This window comes from Diadema antillarum, unplaced genomic scaffold (genome assembly GCF_040938485.1).
Source record: "Diadema antillarum isolate AM-2024a unplaced genomic scaffold, OU_Dant_1.0 seq00000070_RagTag, whole genome shotgun sequence".
In the NCBI taxonomy this organism is placed as follows: Eukaryota; Metazoa; Echinodermata; class Echinoidea; order Diadematoida; family Diadematidae; genus Diadema; species Diadema antillarum.
Window position 1 is genome coordinate 592,046 of NW_027271169.1, and position 21,752 is coordinate 613,797.

At 38.1% G+C, this 21,752-nt stretch overlaps 1 protein-coding gene across 1 annotated transcript in view; it reads right to left on the minus strand.

Moving 5' to 3' along the window:
• Window positions 1-21,752, minus strand: part of LOC139726011 (uncharacterized) — a 49,401-nt gene that overhangs the window by 19,018 nt on the left and 8,631 nt on the right. The window contains exons 7-17 of the mRNA XM_071637091.1: window positions 21,233-21,259; window positions 20,603-20,638; window positions 19,566-19,844; window positions 18,519-18,581; window positions 17,978-18,022; window positions 17,329-17,373; window positions 16,578-16,640; window positions 15,718-15,789; window positions 14,040-14,084; window positions 6,672-6,866; window positions 6,079-6,141 (exon numbers count right to left, since the gene is read on the minus strand). Of these exons, the coding sequence (XP_071493192.1) occupies window positions 6,079-6,141; window positions 6,672-6,866; window positions 14,040-14,084; window positions 15,718-15,789; window positions 16,578-16,640; window positions 17,329-17,373; window positions 17,978-18,022; window positions 18,519-18,581; window positions 19,566-19,844; window positions 20,603-20,638; window positions 21,233-21,259 (933 nt within the window). The remainder of the gene's footprint in view (window positions 1-6,078; window positions 6,142-6,671; window positions 6,867-14,039; window positions 14,085-15,717; window positions 15,790-16,577; window positions 16,641-17,328; window positions 17,374-17,977; window positions 18,023-18,518; window positions 18,582-19,565; window positions 19,845-20,602; window positions 20,639-21,232; window positions 21,260-21,752) is intronic.

The window sequence follows — 21,752 nt, forward strand, 5'->3', positions numbered from 1 at the left end:
GTTTATCAATCTCTGTGGTGGTAATCGGGCAAGACCAATTACCCTCTAGGTCCTCAATATGGCAGTCTAGGACTCTTAGCTTCTTGCTGATTTTGCTGCCGCCAACAAGGATCAAATCATGGTCTTGAAATGAGTCATTAGCTGACTTGGGAAAAACACCTTCCCTCAGAAGTGTGGCCTGACTTCCCCCATCCAGTAGTATGCGCACCAGACGTTTCTGGTTACCGTAACGCAGGTAACCCATGACCGTTGGCAGGGTACTCTGAAGGTGCTCGGTGGAGGTGACTGTCGACACCTTTGCTGTGCTGCTGGTCGGGCGACTCTGTGGGTTCCCTTGCTGGCTCTTTGCATTACTTCCGTAAACCACAGGGCAAATCGAGGCAAAATGCTGGTCACTGCCGCAAGTCGGTATACGGCATGGAGCGATGTACTGGCAACGGCTGTGATCATATGGGGACTTGCCAGCAACACAGTTATTATGGCCACATCGAGAACAGAATCCATTCCCCTTCAAGATCTCATGTTTCTCTTCCAGTGTCAAGGTCCGGAACTTGTTGCAGTTCTTGAGGAAATGTGACGTCGTCTTAGCATGAAGAGGGCACTTGAGAGTCGGCACTTTTCTGTCTGTGTGGTGCTGCCCACTGTCCACGGCCGCGTTTGATGATTTGGTCATCCTCTGCGATGACCCAGTATTTTCGGTGTCCGCCGGCGTAGCTTTCTGAATGATGATGTGTTCTCTAAAAAGCCATCTGTTGAGTCCAGACAGTGAATCAGCAGTTTCGTCATCTCTGACGCTCTTGTAGAACCCAACGCGATGTTCCTCTGGTAATTTACGCTTTATGGAACAAAGCATCATCTTGCTGTTCATTTCGCCTGACAGTCCGACTGATTCAGCTTGGGTTTCGAAATTCTGCAGTGTTTGGATAAATCGGCCCATAGCAGGAATGTCGATTTTGCCTCTCCTTTCATACGTCTTGAGGTTCTCCAGGTCCTTCATCAGGCTGTCAACTATACGGTCTCTGTCCCCAAAGTACTCGTCGAGGATCTCCCATGCCCGCTCGACGTTAATGCAGCCTCTGATCATATTCCGTTCCTTTGAGTTCACCATGGCTTCGGTCAGCTGGTAGAAGCATTCAATTTCATTGAGCCCCGCAGCGCAGTGATTGAACAGAGCTTTGAATCTCTCGTAATCTCTGATGTTTCCATTGAAAGTTGGGTATTTCATCCTCGCCATTTTTGGCATACTCCCGGCTCCGGAAGTAGAAGGACGCGACGTGAGGAGTGGTGTTGCAGGAGAGGCATTTGAAGGCGGACTTTGCTGAGGATCAGATGCAGTTGTGGCGGTGTGTTGCCGTGGGGTCATTGGTGTTGAGGGCATAGACGCTCCATGTGTATCTGACGCAGAAGACTGAGAACAGCAGTCAACAGTCCGTCTTGCTTCTACCAATGTCTGAATGAATCTGGATTCACAGTCACTCATCCATTTTTCCTCTGTCTCAAACTCTGCATCATCCTCAATAACTTGCATCAGCTCTTCATGTTTCTTTTCAATGCCTTCAAACTGTTCCTCTGCTTTGCTGATATACTTCTGCAGCATGCTGACATCATGTCTGTCATCCTTTATGAGGCTATCTAAAATTGTCAGCGTTCTGGTGAGCTGTCCCTTCAGATTTCGTCGTGACAACCTCAGGCCTTTTGGATTCTCAGCCATGGTAAATTCTGCAGGTCAGCCAGATTGTTGTTGAAGATGTTGTGTGATCGGGAGTGTAACTAATTTCCACGTTGCTGCAATAGACCGAACGCACCGTTGAAACACAGGAGAAGGAAGCGTATTTAAACTTTGATTGTTTCCTGTTTATTCTGTGGTTACTATAACAGTGATGTGCCAGTCATGAGTAGATTCAACAACAGTGTTGAGATTTCTGTATGCGATTGAAACAAAATAAAGCACAATGATCAGTATTAAGTTCACATACTTTCTGATCAAATAACACAATGTGCATACTTTGTATTTTGTTATGTATACATTTACTTGGATGAAAATAATCATCCATAAACTTGAACTAGACGTTATGTGTCTCTACAAATATGATATAGCAAACACAACTTCAATGAATGTTTCATTAAAAAACTCAGTTGTAATTCGCAACTCTCGGAAAATCCTTCCTAAACCTTACTTTTCATTTATAACAACAATGTGTGATCTGTTTCCTTCCTCAACAATAGAGCAATAGTACTCCCTATAATGCAATACATGTATGCAGGTGAGTAATGATCCCTAACAATAATACAGATCAGCTTGTTTGTTGTATTTTGTTTTGCAATTTTTCCTCAAATAACAAAAACAAATGTCTTACTCCTTTGTTGCATTAACTGTAAGCTGTGCAGAAATTTCTCTATACTATTCCCACTAGTTTACACTTCAACTCTCATTACATTATACATACATAATATATCAACAGACCACAACTGTGTGTAGTCTTGTCTTACGTAACAGCCTGCCTACAATAATGAGCAACCATACAAAGCCCTACAGAGGAGTAATGAGAAAGTGTTCGAACACACAAACAGAGCCCCATCACACTACTCAAACTAAAATATCCATCCGCCTGTAAGTTTTACCACCGAACTAAAACATAGTGGAATGCGTGTTCACCCAGGAAATACGCAGCCACCAAAACGTGCTACCACCGCCATTTTGATAGGTCAATTTTTCCTTATATGGAGTGCACGCTATGTGGATCCAACAACTCTCTCATTTTCGATTGTTCATGCACGCGTCATATCGCGCACCCCACCCCCACTTCCTCATCAATCGCGCACACACTGGTAACACGGGAGGTATATGGTATGATCAAGGAGGTATGTTCAATTCGGTGTAATAATGGCATAGATAAAAATGGCAGTGGTAAAAATGGCAGAGGTAAAAATGGCAGAGGTGAAAATGTCAGAGGTAAAAATGGCAGAGGTAAATAATTAAGACAGTGGTACAAATGTCAGAGGTAAAGTTGTCAGTGGTCAAAATGCCAGAGATGAAAATGTCATTGATAAAAATTTAGTCGTAGAAATGCAAGATGACGAGGTAAAAGTGACAGAGATTTTATTTTCCTTCATGTTTCTGACACCTTTCTAGCAATACGCGCTTTTCGTGCCTTGAAACTCATGTATATAAGTTGAAAAATAGTCGGCAAGTCAACAATCCAATTATATCAGTATGAGCCTCGGTACACCTGAAAAAGGACATATTGACTACCATACAGCTATATAGGTATCTTGTCAGTAAAATATCAAACTTAGATCTCGTAGGTCCTATACTATGTTAATAGGTATTTAAATAAGAGTGGAAACTTCTGGAAATAAAATTGCTTGATAACAGACATGCAGGTATGAAAAATTGGCAGGGATCTTTTACTGTTTTTGTTATCACTGGGAGAAATTTAATAGGGCATAGTGTTACATTTCTCCCCGCAGCACATGTAAATCCTACTTTGGTCATGACGGTTATCTAATTTCTCTCCAGGTTGTCTCATTTCTCAGCGCTTGATGTCCCATTTCCCCCCAAATTAGGGGTTAAACAAATAATTAATTACACGAAAATGTTATATATATATACAACTTGTATAGGGGTATCACAAAATGCTCTACTAATGTTCCTACACTCCTGTACTACATACTCTCTCTTAAAAAAAAAATCGAGTGAAAATATTCACTCTTAAAGGAGTGAATACAAAAAAAAGAGTGAATTTAGAGTGAAATTGGAGTGAATTTTGAGTGAAAATGTTCATTTTCACTCATTTTGGAGTGACCTCAGGGATCACTCCTAAATCTTTGAACAATGTAATGAAATATTTTGCAAGAGCCTACTGATGTCTGCCGATACATCTAGCTGTAGTTTGTTTTTTGCGTTTTGTATTTTTACTTCTACATTATGTCGTGATCAGGCCTTGTGAGAAAGATATAGGCTCCTACGAAACCTGAATGTGAGAAAATAACATAGAACAGGTGAAAAATTAGCGGTTCGCTTCGACAATGTCTCCTTCACTTCTTTACACTAAACAGTTCAAAAAATGAAAAATAATGACAATATACTAGCCTGGAAGTGAGCGGAATTCATTTGTGTAAGAGTGTGTATGTGAGAGTAAATGTTGTATATCTGCGTATAGAAGTATGTTTATACCAAAAGTGGGTTATCAATGAAGAAACTTGATTTATTTACGGTGCATATGTAATTCTAGGTTTAATAAAGTAATCTAGAAATTCAACAGCAAGAAAAAAAAAACGCCGCAAACATGTTAAAGGTAGGGAATCCCATTTACATGCCTTAAATGAAGAGTTGTATAAATACAGTGGTATGTTGAAGAGAATATCATTTTAGAAACTCCCATAAAGTATTGAAAGTGGAAGGTAACATTTAGTACATTTTTTTGACGGTTAGATTTTGAATTGAATTGTTTTCGGGGCTCACCGTAAATTCCGGTACATTACTAGGCTACCTTTGCAGACCCATATACTGCATGTGTGTCCATCATGTATATTTTGTGAAGAAAGTTCATCAACACTTACAAACATTTCTATATATTCTTACCACACACTCTATATGTTATTACATCAGCTCTTGTACTTTTAGATTTGTGTTTATAGATCACAAATACAGAAGAATGCAACAAAAAGCTTAAGTGTGGCTGACACACAGAACTACTGAGTAGTTGAGTTTTGTGCATTATTCAAATTTTAGATAACTGTTGACTTCCAAATTTCTAAGCAGTGGCCTAAGCAAGTCCCCTGAGGTTCATATTTAATGTTTTGCTGCATTTTGGGAGGTCTGTAAAAGGTATCCCGTACCTTTAAAAGAACTAATGTGAGCCCTCCGCACAGCCGCCATACAGCCTACACACAGCGCCCGTGCACACATGATTTCGTCGAGCTCTGGACCCTTTTTATCGACTTTGTCAGACTGGCAAAAGATCGAGAAGTTTAACTCGAAGTTTTGCCAGTGTGACCGCAAACTTTCCACGTAACTTTCCGCCAAATTTCTCGATCTGTTTGCGGGCTATGTATCCGAAGCGCAAGGCCATTGTCATGTACAAACGTGCATTGTTACGTCATAATCACTAGCCACTGGACGGCGTACTCTTGCTTGCGCGCGTACCAGTGGCCCAGTCTGACCGCGCCTAAGCGTGCACTCCATATAAGGAAAAATTGACCTAACAAGATGGCGACGCAACACGGTAAATTTGGCTGCACGGTCTCGTGTATGTTAGGAATAGGGACACGCATTCCACTATGTTTTAGTTCGGTGAGTTTTACATGCACCCATGTGTGGCCCCAACCTTTCCACGCAATATTCATACGCTACTACTAAAAAACAAGTTCGTTAAATCATCGATAATTCAGTCACTTTCAGAACTATAACAACCATTCTAACTATATCATTACTTTCCTCAACATTTCTACACAATTCCTTTCCCCCCCTTTTTTGGTTAAACAAGGAATACAATGAGTTATAATGTCGATACAGATCACAAAACCATGTGAAAACAAACCACTCTCAATCATTTTCACATACACAAACTGTGTGACACAAACTGTAACGATACAGTGTACAAACTTGTAGGTGAATACCAGTTTAGGAAAGAATGTCTTGAATACTACCCACATTTATGCAATGCCAGTCATCTTACATGTTCTATATCTAACAAAGCTTAGATGGTACAAATCTCAACATACCTTCATAGCTGTAAAAGGTCAAAAAGAAGAAGAAATCTGGGTTCACTCTTGGCGAACTGCCAAACTTCCCGAACACATTCTTTTGCTGGTTAGTCTCTGCACCAGCCGTTTCATTTGTAACAGCAAAACAAAACAAAACAAAGTATATATATATATATATATAAAGGTCATTTCATGACAACCACCATCGTCACCATCATTGTCAGCATCATCATCATTATTATCACCATCACTGTCATCATTATTACCAGCAAGAGCAAAAGCATGGTCATTATCAAAATCATTAGTGAAATACATGAAGAGATGGGGGGGGGGGGGGAGGTAGAATATTATTCATATCATGTCTCTTACCCCTGCTCCTGGTTCTCCCTTCTTTCCTGGTTTACCATAGGGTCCTTCTTCTCCTTTCTCACCCTGCAGAATAAACAATCAGCCAATCATTGGCCTTTATTCCCGTTTGAACACAGATCAACAAACACTTTTTTGCTTTATCTTCTTTGAAAGCAACAAATGTCTTAAAATCACTCCACTGAAACCAAGTTAAATGATTACAAATGATGTAAAATGACATATGTTATCACATGAACTATGACTGGATTGAAAGATATCCTTGAAATCACTATAATCATTTCACTGAAAATATGTAAACCCTATATGCCTATTTTTATATGTTCATGAAATGCTAGTGTCCAATGGACTGCCAAAGTTATATCTGTCTCCCACATGGCATTGAGTGATGTGCCACTTGCATGTTTTCAGGAAAGTGGCATTCCATCATTGCCAAAAACTGTTGCTAAAGTTGAACAAGATATTCAAAATTTTAGTTTTCCATAAATCAAAGACAAGCTGGACCCTTTAATTCAAGTAATTGTTGTTCATACATTCATACACTACCCAACCCCCCAAAAAAGTAATAATCTTAACATCTGCATCCTTTTTCTTACCTTAATCCCTTGCAGACCAAGTTCTCCCATTTCTCCCTTCTCTCCCTTGATGCTGAGACCATCTAGTCCATTCAAGCCATCCAAGCCCCTGTCTCCCATTATTCCTGGGATGCCTTGTGGGCCAGTATCGCCTGGCATCCCTCTTAGACCCGGTTCGCCTTGATCTCCACGCTCCCCTGGTGGACCCTGCAAACCCTACAAAAGTGATAATCAAAACCAAAGTTGTGGATTTTTCATTCAAACCATCTAAATTGTGGTTATAATGTCTAAGCTTTAAGAGGGGTCCAGTAATGGTGGAAAGAGTGGTGTACAGATACTCATCATCAGTTGTTATCATTGTTGTTGCTATAATGATCTAAATGTAATTATTGTTGTCAGTGTCATTGGCAATCTTCTGCTGATGTTTTACTAATACTACTAATAATATTGGCTACTATTACTAATTTCAATCTTTATATTATCATTATTTTTTTGACCTTCTGCATCTGTCCATTTCATACACAATGGATCAGAATTGATATTTCCTCTGATACTGTTGCATTACTGCTACTTTCTTCATCTATTTCTTTGGGTTTTTTTTTTTTGGATTCTCTAATTTGGGGGATCTGAGGAACAAGGGTGGGGTCCCAAAGTGCAAGTGACATTACAACATGCCAAGTTTGCTGAAAATCTGACATGTGTTCTCAAGAAGATGATACTTTGAATTGGGTTTATATGGGTAATGCTACCTACCTCCCGATCTGGCATGAACAAACTTGACAGTACGGTCACCAACTCTGTTACTCAAAGCGCTATCTCAGCTTATCACTTAAAGTTCAGGAGAGGAAGATTTGAAAATATTCCATGATCTGATTGCTTTGCAATCTCCCCTCCCTCCCCCAGGCATTGTGCCCTGGGGACTCCCAAGAGGGAATGGTGCCTATTTGTACAAATATTTCTATATCATTCTTGGGGTAATTTGGCAAGTTTGGTGAAAATTTGGCCATCCATAGCATTTTCAAGAAGATGAAAATATCAAATTGGCTGGCTGATGGGGGGGGGGGGGATCCATCCCCCCCCCCCCCCATTTTTTGAGCATAGCCAAAAAAGCCCGGCCCCTTTAGGGTTAAACACAAAAGCTCAGCAACTCAAAATCAACTTGAAAGATGAGATATTCTTACTACCTATATAGACGACAGACTATGTTAAATGTCTGTGATCACAGCCAAGCTTTTTGTGCCAAACTAAAGTTATAACAGGCTTTGCTGTGCGCGTGTGCTCCTTGTGCTCGCTGAACAACTGTACAGTGCGTTTTGAACCTTGAACTCTTTCGCGTGTCCGCACTATTTCACCGCTCCAATCCACAGCACGCAATATCGCTTGAGCTACGTATTGCCAGCGTATGTTCCTACTTCTCGCACATCACTTTGTAAAGCAGCATCGATAGCTTTAATTCTTCGCATTCGTGCACAGTGATTTACCGGTATTGCCTTTTACCATGGGCCTGAAGGGGATTGTATTTGCTGCTATGCATGGATTCCTGTTCATGCAAGTGAATTGTTGTATCCACAATCCGACCGAACTGCCTCAATGCACAAATTATGTGGAGTGTGGCAATGACACCATTTTACTGCATAGTGCATCACAGAAGAATGTGTGCCTGAATACAACGAGCGAATTTCAGTTCGAAGTTTTGAATACTAATCTACAAGATGGCCCAGGCAATATTCATCAAACTATGATCATCCTGAAGGACCAAGGAGACACAGTCTTCAATGGAACTCATGTGACATCAACAAACTACAGGGACCGATGGCAGGTAGAACAGTTGTTCAGAAACATGTCAATACTAATCCGTGTCAGCATCAATGACACTGAGGGTATAGATGTAGTGACTCTGAGGGTAACTCTATGCACATCAGAAGCAGCAATGACTACAATTCTAAAACCATTAATACAGACAAGAAACTGTACCAGTCCAAAACATCCAACCGGAGGGGACCATATTGGATTGATAGTTGGATGTTTGGCATTGATTGCCTTCCTTATTGCCCTGGTCATCATCTATGTGAAGATTATACGCCCTCGATACTGCAATTAATGGAAATCAGCAAGCTGGAAACTGGCTCAGGATGGTTGCACTTGGAAGTGGTCGTCAAAGTGGTCAATCAGAATCCCCGATGAATGACAACCATTAAAAGATCACAACTATGTCGAATGCTGAAACTGCCCAAATAAAGGGCATTATCGGTCATCATGCATGTACAAGCTGGCAGGTATGTTGCTTTTGCAAACTGGAGTTGGTCACTATCAGCAAGACTGCATGACCTCTTTCAACAGACATAAAGCAAGCAGCAAGAAGCTGAAGGGACTACCGGCTGACATGACATATCCAGCATGGTAAGGAGCAAACACAAGTGGGGGGTCCACACAAAGTGCTACCATGGGGAGTCCAAGACACGTTGCCACCATGGCAACATGTCAACAAACTGACCGCAGAGACAAATTCCAAAATCGCGAAACCACATCCTCATCGCCATAAAGAGGACAGAGAGAATGCATTAGCAAAAACATAGCAATGCAACATGAGAATGAAGCCCTTACAAATCAGACAAGTGAGATGGCACATCCATGGTAACCAACAGAGATGAACAGAGTGAAGTATCAAGTGAAGTAGAAAGTGAAGAGAATGAGGCGAACAGTGTGAATCCATCAAGAACTTCACAATGTTTATGCGATACTCGTATATTTGGCTTCTTGCAGCAGGAACATGAATCATGTCATTGAAATTTGATACATGTGTTGTTCATGTTCACTTCTTTGTGTAATAAACTGTACACAATGTGTTCCTGAGCTGATGACTTCACTGTGTCTTCTTGAGGGTTCTATCACCATACAGCAGTTTACAGAGTGGTGGCACATGTTCCTGAGCTGGAGGGGACCGTTCCTGAGAAGACCAACTAGCAAGTCATTGGATTTTGGAAGGAGTGGTAATGTGACTTATCGCATATGCCCCGTGCCCAATCCAAGTTCCAGTCGTCACCGTTGGATTTCGGGAGTGGTGGTAATGTGACTTGTCGCATATGCCCCACGACCAATCCAAGTTCCAGTCATCACCGTTGGATTTCGGGAGTGGTGGTAATGTGACTTGTCGCATATGTCCCGCGAACAATCCAAGTTCCAGTTGTTGCCTGAGGAAGATGGAGATGTTGGTAACGGTGCGATATAGCACTTTACCCCGTGCCCATCAACGATACCTGTGCCACCATATGGTTGTGAAAGGTTCCACGTTAGCGTGACTGAGTTGGTAGCAGAACTTGGTAGCAAGTGTTGGTAGCAGAACTTAGTAGCAAAAGTTGGTAGCAAAAGTTGGTAGCAGAACTTGGTAGCAAAAGTTAGTAACAAAATAGGTGTACCAATTTAACATCCTCTACAAGTGACGCTTGGGAGTGACATACTTTAAGTGATGCTGAACTTGGTATGTGTGCCGCTTGTGTTGGTGAGCTGCTTCTGACACAACATATTACATGGTAGACTAGAAGTTTTAATAATTTAAAGGGATCGTTATAAACTGCAACAAAACGAACCCCGCCTACTCGGCCATCCTGACACGGCTCGTGGAGGCATTTGTACAGACAGTCAAATACACTCTCTTAATTCACGACGAGAAGGCGAGTTCGTCACAATATGTTTTCATAAATTATACATCAAACTAAGGACATATGAATGCCTATAGGGCTCTATGACATCTCGCCATCATTGCGATACAACAGCATGGTATCATAAGATGATTCAATATGATGGCTGGTGCCAGTGTTGTAATGCTTATATGGCTGCAAAGAATATGGCAGGAAACATGTAAGGCAATTTATCAATCAGTTGCAACATAAGATTTGCTTTGCATGTTTACATGTTTGCAGAGTGATGTAAATGAGGAAGACACTAAGTGTAATATGTAGTCATTGTTAAGAACCATTTCTTTGTGCAAGAAGAGTCCAGAGACTCCAACCCCAAGCACCTTCTGATCTGGAGATTCTCCCGCCTGAAACCCTTAGCAAACGGGAGACTCCAACTTGATGTGTGCAAAGCGCGAAATTCCCAGGGTTCTAGATGCTCTCTGGTGCTATCTAAGGCTTATTTTTTCAACATACGATAGAAATAAGTAAGAAATCCTTTCCAACGGGAGACAAAGAGCCAGGGCGGGAGAAATTAAATCTCAAACGGGAGAACGGGAGATTTTGCAAATATGGGTTTTCGGCGGGAGATCTCCCGTCGAAAACGGGAGAGTTGGAGTCTCTGAGAGTCTATAAATAGGAGGGAAGCGATATAGGGAGAACGTAAGGAATGCAAATATAATGACAACTCAGGGGCAGTTGTGAGGACAAATAGCATGAGAAACAAGTACAGAGTTCTGAAGGTGGAGAGAGGAGATGAACCAGAAAGGAGGGTTGATCTCGAGAAGTAGGAGAAGGTTGAAAAATCTAGGCAATAATAGAGAAAGGTGAAGATGATTTGAAATTCAAAAGCATGTGTCTTTTTAAAAACTCTTTCATCATTTTGTGATATATCTGTCAAAATGTCATTTTTTTGCTGAGAGCTACAGGAAGACTTTTTGTTTTTTGATGGATTTTTACATCAAATCAAGCTTTGACACTAGACTATTTGAATATTTTGTTAACAGAAAATTTGAAGAATCTGACTTGTGACTAGCTTTGATGTGACGGGTCACATTCATTTGTTTCTTTCTTTCTTCCAGAAGGTATCACTCTCCTTACTCAGGATTTCACAAAGTTTTGTTGTTGTTGTTGTTTTTTACTTCATATGGTTAAAATGTATGATGCCTTCAGAAGATTGCCTTTCTACTGCATAAACAATGCAATCTGTTTGTGTTTTTAAAAGTTTTTAATTTTACAATCATATGCATAACTGTTTTTTTCTACAATATTTCTGAACTCTTTTTTGCAAGTTTGTAAATGTCAGTGTTATTAACGTATTGTGTGCTTGATGTACTTTTATCACTTCGTGCTATTCAATGTGACTGGCCAGTTGTTAACCTCTCTGTCTCTTGCCCACTCTCTTTGGTTCCTAATTTTTAATGTGGGCATTTGTGTATCTTAATATGATATGTATTGTGCAAGGATATGACAGTATCTTATTGCACACAAACTAATCTTACCCAGTTGTTGTTGTTGTTGGTGGTTGGTTTTTTTTTTTGTCACCTGTTTTATTGACATTTGCGCAAGCATATGTAGACTTCATTTCATTCAGGTATATGGGTTAATATTCCTCATGATATTCTCTAAATATGAATGAAACATGTATATACCGCCTGCACATCTCTTGCAAATATTACCACTTGAAGAATGTACTTACAAGGATCTCTTCTTCATTAAATAATTTTCTTTACTTGTAATATCTGTAGCCTTAGAAAGAACATTGATGGATTGCACAAATGCATTGTGAATGTAAATATTAGTTTTTCAATGCTTGGAAGAACAGAAACCTGGTTAGATGGTGAAGAGAAGCTTTTTACCCATTTTGGCTTTAAGTGGATCTAACTTTATCAGAAAGAGAAGAACGAACCATCCTGGAGGTGGAGTGGGTCCCTTTATAAGTGGTACTTTAAATGTAAGATATGCAAAGATTTGCATGTATATGTAGATGCAGTCTTTTTTTATTGGGCTATTTCAAGATTATGAAAATGTCATTATTGGAGTGAAATAGACCACTTGGACAACACATTCTTGCCTTTACAGACAGTATTGAGACAACCCTCTTTAAAACTGCACATGAACCTCAATCCTGTATTATGATGGGAGATTGAAATATAAATAAAATGATATAAAATAATATGGATCCCTTTATAAGAGATAATTTAAAATATAAGAAATGCAATGATTTGCATGTATACATAGATGCAGTTAATTTTTCAGTATTGAGCTATTTTCAGCTTATGAAAATGTCATTATTGGAGTGATATATAGACCACCTGGACAACATATTCTTGCCTTTACAGACAGTATTAAGGCAGCCCTCTTTAAAACTGCACATGAACCTCAATCCTGTTTTATGATGGGAGATTGAAATATACAGCAATGTAATCAGGATGATATGAATCCTTATGATTTTACTCAATACATGAATTCATATGTTTTTCCCCTCTAAGCTTTCAACAGTTACAACTTAATTATAACTAGACAATATACATTGTAAATAATCTGTGCAAAAGTGTCTAGTTTAATGATATACCCAGTGAGTAATCATATGCCAATTTAACATGTCTTGTCTTTAACATGAATTTACAAACACAGAATGTGAATGATTTGTTTGTCATCTGTAGGACAAATTAATGAGAGTAGTATATTGTCATTTCATGAAGAATTTGCCATAATCACCTGAAACAATATTAATAAACTCAATTTTCATCAAATAAACTTTGAATTCCTCTTAAAATGGTATGCTCTGTACTATATCATAAGTGTTTTCTTGGTATCTCACAAAAAGTTAAAAGCCCAATTCTCATCTCCACCAATACTGTACTATCCCTTTAAACAAATTTTACAAATGATGTCAACATGTTTCATGATAGATTCTTTGCAAATTTCTGTTCATGTATATAAAACTTGTTTTCCAGCAGTATTGAGCAAGGGTAACAGCGAGATAAAAAAAAAGAATCCATGGTATGATAAGAATTTAAAGAAACTCTATAAAAGTAAAATATTCTTTTTTTCGTAAATCTGTAAAGAAAAAAAAAACCAAAAACAAAATGTACATACAATAGAGAGACTGCTACCCAAATGAAATATTGTAAATGGCGCATTTATCTTCATGTTAAGAATTTTTTGGGTAAAAATGATTTGATGGGCATAAAGGAAAGAATGTTGCAAAAAAAAAATAAAGAGTCCCATCCTTAATTAAAATCCCATCTGATTTTCTTATTGGTGATTTTTCAAACTCATATGTTTTTTTTTACAGCCAACTTTGATGTAATTAATGCAGTATTAAGTTTGAAAGATGGAAAAAGCCCAGCATGTGATGAAATTTTGATTGATATGCTCGATGTGTAGTACCTCTTTCTTTTTTTTTGTTGAAAATACATCAACCACATATATGTAGAAAATCACCCACAATGTAGAAATTGGACGGCACCCACATGTGTAGAAATACCCATTAATGTAGAAATATATTGGCAAACGTGGCCCTCAATTGTACAAACTGTAAATTGGTTCTTGACTTTTGTTGATATGTGTATCCAGAGTAAAATATGCTGTGTACGAGTGCATGTGAGGGTGTGTGTGTGTGTGTGTGTGTGTGTGGGTGGGGATGGGGAGATGGGGAGATTTTATCACAGTGTTCTACTTGAATATTAAAAAGAGAGTTATATCCTACCTGCAGTCCCATGTCACCCAGATCTCCTTTTTCACCTGGTTCTCCCTGGAAAATTAAGAAGGGAACATAGATTATTTTCATTAGAATATGAAATGTGTTTCAAAAGACACAGTAGCTTGGGGGATACTATGCAATGGGGAGGCTGACCTGACTCACATATTTGGGAATCCCTGTAATGAGCTGTATTACTGATCTCTATGTAAGTTCACACACAGCCGAAGAATCTCGGCCAGAGTTGGACGTTACCGATGAGTGTATTTTTCTGTGCACATACGGTAAAAGTGGTTTCTTTCGCGGTGGTTTTATTTTAGCGCTTTTCGCGCTTTGAGGTTGAACCGTGAATTTAACATCAAGTGGAAATGTATTGAAAAGTCACGCAAAATTAACCACGCAAGGAAATGTTTTGAACTCGCCACTTGTTACAACGCAAATGCGCACATGCACACACGAAGATTCCGCACATTGAGTGTATTGATGGTCAACACAGATACAGCGATACCACGCAATGTAGGTACAGGCATGTTATAAAGTACCCGAGAGATGGGATTTCAGGTAAGCCTGCATTTATTTTTGATTTCTATCTAATAAATACAAGAATCATTGGATTATAGTTTGGGTTTTCATGTGCAAAATAAAACAGTTTTTGCCGGCTGTGAATTTACAGATTTTGCCGACCGCGAATTTAAACACACGCGAAAAAGTCGGCACCAATGGAAACCGCCAAAGTATCTGTACGCGAAAGAAACCACTTTTACAGTATTCGACGAAGGGCAACTTTCTTCAGGCAGGCCTGTGCTAGTCATGGTTTTCCAAGGGGCGATGAATGACAATCAATTCAATCAGGCTAACCTTGTCTCACTAGGCTCCTCAGAAATGTGTGTTATAGCCAAATCGCCCATCCTCAATGGGTTAAAAACCATTCACATATAGTTTGCAATTGCCCATACAACTTGTACAGGGACTTGTGATTTTGTCTTCTCAATGTCTATGAGTCTTGAGGGCTGGCTTTGGAATTTGGAGATCCATATGTAAGGCCATCAAGACCTCCATGACTAACTTAGGGGTCTTAGATGATTGCAATAGAAGGACACAAGAATAAGAGTATTTTTGTCTCTCTCAAACTTGGCCCCAAGAGAACTCGACAGAAAAATGTTCTTCAAAAATCAATAACTTTGGTAGAGAATATCATGGGGTGATATGTAGCTTATTCATCATTTTCACCATTATTGCGAGGCTGTTTAATAAATCAATTATTCAATACCAATTATCAAAGGACTTATATGCAAAAACTGTAGTCCAGGAAATTTCATATGGTAATGGCTGGAAGTATGACTGCTATTAAAACTTACATATCTTGTAAATTCACATTTTCACACTTAAAATCAACCTGCTGAGCATGGGCTGATTTTGCATTTCCCATAGACACTTGAACGAGTATACTCAGGACTCGTCCTCAACAGGTTAAGCTTGTGTTGGGTGGGAATGTGTTTTTACCCCACCTGCCCGTAGGGACGATCGACAAGTTGTGTCATTATCCTATGAACAACACACCGACCATTTGACATGAAAATCCATCACACCTTTAACAAGTGCAGCAAATACTTCTATCAGTCTGATACTTATGTATTTCTTATGAAGGTACATTGACAAAGATATGAATTTCAAAAATGGTACAGACCCTATCTCCTTTGAATCCACTTAGTCCTATCTCTCCTTTGAGTCCTGTTGGGCCAACTTCTCCTTTAAGCCCCTAGGCCAAGAAAAAAAAAAACAAGGAAAAAGGAGGTAACAACATCATACATAGTTTGCTTGTTAACAGACAATTTGCATCATCTTATGATTGAATTCCAAAAATAGAGTCAAAACAATGAAAGAATATGGTTGCAGATGAATCAGAATATTGTACATAGAATTAGAAAGTGGGATTAACTTTACAGTTTACTGCTTTTTTCATGCTGAAGAGTAATACTGCATGGTCGCAACAACATACCCAACCTCCTGTTTTTGCTTATCTATAACCAACTTTCATCCTTCCAATCATACCTTCGGATGACTGGAGTTTTTATAATAGATGCAATATGATTACATATAATCCTTTGAATTGACTTAATGCAAAGTATTCTTAATATATACATTTTGACCTGTACTTCAAATCAACTTCCTGGAATATATTTTTAAAATCATAAACCTTCTGATTGTGCCTCTGTTCCTGCCTTACACTACTTTAAAAACAAAAATTGTCATCACGTGATTACCTGAGCAAATACATGTAATTGATAAAGATACAATAACACTTTGTGACACATAGGTTGAGGTTTTCAATTGTAAGTAGAGTTTAATTATTAATGTCACAGTTGATATGAGTGCCTTTGTGGAAGTTGTTGCTGTTGTTGTTGGTTGTTGTTTTAATTTAGTTTAGTTTAGTTTAGTTTTGTTTGTTGTTGTTGTTGTGCTTTTTTTTTTTTTTTTTTTTTGGGGGGGGGGGGGGGGGTTGTTTCATATTGATTTTCACTCCTCTGCCTGAAAGTTTAGACCTACCTTCTCTCCTGGTGGTCCCTGCAGACCAGGTAAACCTGGATTGCCCGGTAGACCTATGTCACCCTGTTTGAGGTAATGATATAAAGTTAGCATTATCACTCATTCATTGTCTAAGGCCATGTTCACGAGTGAGACAAAATGTACCTGTGTATCATGCAGTGGTGGATCCAGATGGGGGTGTACTGGGCGTGGGCCCCCCTCTTTATGTTTGTTAAACGAAAATAAATAAAAAGAAAAAATGTGGGGCATGTGCGTGCCCTTTAATCTTTATAAAGGCACCTCCCCTTTATGGAATTCCTGGATCCACCCCTGCAATGTACCATTGTATCAATGTACCATGACTTGCTACTCTATGATCTGACATGGACTGATACTGATGAAAAATGCTACTATCATAATAATCATTATAATCGTAAGTTTCACATACGAGCAGACAACTACCAAAATAAATACCAAGATATGTGAAATGGTATTCTCATCTGCCAAAGTCAGTATTCATATGCATGGCATGCAGTGTGCACTATTAAAGGGGCAAAGATCAAAACAAAGTGAACACAATCTTTACACCATGATCTCTTGTACTGACAGCACACACACAATAAAGAAAAAAATTAATGCCACTGTGCGAATGATGGACTAAGTGGGATATATAAGTTTAATCATTACCAACATTACCTACAGGCAATTATACAATATATCACCAACAGCATCAAAAAGAATAATTCAAATAAATACTTTGAAAAAGACTAACCTGAGTGCCATTCATGCCCGGGATTCCCGGTGCTCCTGGGATTCCCTGTAATGAATATTAGGAAATCAATTAACCCTTTGTGGCCCAAAGCTTGCAATATATTGAAAGAGTCTACCAAGAAACTTATCTGGCTGATGTGACTTGCCAGGATGATGAGTTGTTTCGGAGTATTTTGAGATAAAAAATAAAAGTTGTTATGCCAAGTTTAATTCCAGAAGGATCCAGGTTAACTCAGTCTCAGGGAAAACTCGGCCCTATTTCAGACAATTCATATGCAGTTCGTGATCGTCATTATACTATATATAGGCGCACGTCCATTTTGTAGGCGCGCCAAAGAGGCTCTTTGATGCGACCATTTTTTTAATCACTTCTCCCAATGGCAAACAATACCTTTAACCCTTAATGTGCTTGTTTACCAATTTGCATAGATGTCAAAGAACTAAGCAGGTATCAATGAACAGAGATAACTTAATCCTCCTTATCCCTTATCCCATATCACTTCACCTGAGTGGGCTTGCTGATTCACAAAAATTGTCAAATGAAATTGGCTTTTGATTGATAGACATGATTTTGTGTGTCATCATCAGAGATATCTGTGTTAGATGTGACACACAAAGTCTTGTGCCTAGTTTCAGTGAGTATAACTCACCTGGGGTCCCGGTCGTCCAGGCGTGCCCGCCTTTCCTGGCATACCCTGTCACAGGTAGGGACGAATCAGATCAAATTAAGTCTTATCAAATCAACCAATGTGCAACTCAAAACATTCATAGAATCTTTGGGAAAGAAAACAAAACACAAATAGAAGATTCACACAATGAAGGAAAACAGGAAAAAAATACTGCTCTTTTCTTTGTCTCTAACCACAGCATGGAGTATCTTGACTACTAGAGTCAGTAACACATCAATCAATTCTTTATTGGCCAACTTGTCAACATAGAAAGATTTGCTTCTTATTTCATGAATCATGAAAAAGGTATTTTCTTCAACTATAAGAATAAAAGAATGTCAGAAACTTCTGATGTCTTAAACAACATGATTCTGCTTTCACTTTGCACAAATAACACTACTTTAAGCCATACTAAGATCAACACACATACAAAAAAAAAGAATTTATATGATATAAAATATATATGTGTATATAAATGTATATCTGAAGATAGAATGCAAGGTTTAGATGACCACACACTCACTGGCTCTCCGTCAAATCCTGGTAGACCAATATCACCATCTTTTCCATTTAATCCATCTGTGCCCTGCCAGGATACACAAAATTTAATGTGACACAGAATGGGTAAAAGTCTTGTTAGAAATGGCCTAAAATGGATTAAATCCACTAAATATAGATCACATATACACTTGCAGCATTAAAACTGATACTTAACTGGGATGAGTATCAAATTCTTTGTGGGTACAGCAGCTGTATCTCCATATGGCACTTTCACATTTAATACTAATCACTACACTTTACATTTATGTAGTGCAATGTAATCTACAAGCCTTTCAATACATTTTACAAAGCTTTCTAAACTTCAGAAAAAAAAATATGATACATTTATAAAGATTTTACAAATTGCTTTACAGTGTGAGTCAAGTTTAAGTTTATCTGACAACCTGTTTCACAAAAATTGGAGCTGCAATAACAAAAGAACAAGCTTCATATGAACAGATGAATGAAGCTAGTACAGTAAGCAAATGCTCATCAGATGAGTGGAGATTTCTTGTAGGTATATGTATGGAGTAATGATGTTATAACAGGAAGGGGATGTATTGATTGTAACTCTATGACATATTAGAGCAATTTTACACACAATTCTACTGACTATATGTAACCAGCACAGGTGACTGAACATAGGTGTAGTTCAATAGCTCTCTACAATCAAACAACTGCTTCAAAGTCATTTCATGCGCATCAACAAACTGCGGTAAACACACACACACACACACATTTTGCAAGAATTTTCAGCTAATTGAAGGAGGCAGACAGAAGACGAAGAAGAAGAAAAAAAAAAGACACTACATAATGCCTTTATTATTGCTGGTAGTCAAGCAAATAACATGAGAACTCTTCCTCCATTTTCAGCATTTCTGCATACTTAAAATATACTGTAAACCTATCCTTTATCATGTATTGTGATAAAATCTAATTTGTATTCAATTTCTGTAAAATATTTATATGTTTATGTTGGAAATAAAAAAATAAATGAATGAATGAAAAGAAAAAAATAAGTGGGCCTTACATTAATGCCTGGAGGTCCCTGGGGTCCTATGTCACCCCTATCTCCCTTGGGGCCTGCCACGCCCGGCTCCCCTGGTTCACCCTTCATCACCATGGTGCAGTTGATGTGGGCATCCTCCGGAAGTCCGGACAGACCGCTACCACCGGGGGTGCCAGGAGTACCCGGTGCACCGACCTCACCCGGTTCTCCCTTGGCCCCCTGGGGACCCAGCTCCCCCCTCTCTCCTTGCTCACCCGGGGCGCCCTGGAAGCCATGTTCACCCTGCAAACCAGGCTCACCCTAACATCAAATATGAGTACATGAAGGTGTGTTATTATTACTCTATTGGTAACATGACACTGAAATTTCAAATATTTAAACGAATAATAATAGTAGTGATGATGATGTAATATAAAATAATAATAACAGTAATAATAATAATAATAACAATAATAATAATAATAACAGTAATAATAATAATAATAATGATAACAGTAATAATAATAATAATAATAATAATAATAATAATAATAATAATAATAATAATAATAATAATAAATAATTCAAAATTGCATAATTGTCATTGTTTTCTCCACAATCATTACTGAATGACACATCATTTTACTGGCTATAATTTCTTTGCAAAAGACGAACAGAATTCTCAAAATAACAAGTACATCAAATTTCTGCTTTACTCAACATTATTTTTTTCAATGCATTCCTTTTCTCTACATGCCAATTCATACACATCCAATCATCACAACCAATAAATGTAATAAGCATTAATGTGTTGTTCATTTTTCAATTTGCCACTTTAACCATTATCAAGTGCAAAAACAAATGCAGTTAAGAAACTTAGAATTAATAAGTACTGTCAAATCAGTAAAAAACAAACTTCTTGCTATATCAAGGTTAGACATGCAATAATTCTGTAGGATTTCTATTTTCCACTAGAATTGGTCACACTTACACCATACAAGTGACAACTACTTTATGATTAATCTTGAAGTCTGAAAATATTCAGATTAGAATTAAGTTTGTCAAGGAGGAAAATCTACCCTCAGTCCTTGAGGTCCCATGTCGCCTCTTTCTCCCTGTGAAGACAAAATTTCACAAAAGAATTGACCAACATTGTTTATGTCAGATGATAACCATCTTAGCACATAGCAAGTTAATCATGATAATCATGATGTGCGCAATTAAAAAAAAAAATTTCAACATGACAATAATCATTGTCATGATATTTATTGACCTGTATTTACAATAACTCTTTCAGTAAAAACTATAAAAACAAGTCATAATATTTTTCTTACAAGTTCCTGTATTTCTTTTCTGCACAATGCAAAATTATCTTTTTCTTCTGACTATTGTAACCAAGAAGGAAACAGTCATATTTCTCCGTATTATACATGTTTAAGGAAGGGGATGAGAAAGAATTCATTGATTTCCATAACATCACTTGCTGTTTTGAACTAAAAGTTATTCATAATCCTTTGTTGTCATAAAGATATGAATAACATTCATGATTTCTTTAAAGTGTATCACCAATATTTTCTTTTCCCAAAGTACATACCACAGGAATAGAATAGGCTTCATCAAATCAGTTTTCATATGAATTTGTCTGGAAGACGATCCATGTACTTTTACTATCACAAAGTGCATAAATTTGAAAAAGAGATGGTTCTTACCTTTGGACCAGGTGGACCAATTTGTCCCTGTAGAAAAATGTTATTCAAAGATTATTTTCACTGGTCTTCGAGGTTATTCTCTTGCAAAATGTGCCATATTCTCCATTTTGTGTGTGTGTGCGTGTTTGTGTGTGCATGTGTGTGTACTATTTTTGACCATAACTTTCTCTTCCTGGCAAAATTTTGTCTTCATAAAGTCAAGTTTTCAAATTAAACGTAAAGGTAACTCTTTGGTCTCGAATCTTATGGCTGAACAAGAAGAGGCAAAAAATAGAAAACAAAGTACTTGCCTATTAGTCTGTTAAACTTTGTTATCATATTTCAAAACAAATTCCTTCCATTTTGATACAAATGCATTACCATGGATACTTTGCATAAATGGCTTTGAGAATGGTAGTTTTAGTCATATTTTGAATGGAACTCTTCTAGAAACACCACAGATTTTCTACTCAAAAGATGTTTGGCTATGTGCCTTCAAATGATGCGCGTTGAAAGTTAATAAGCTTTATACAAATCATAG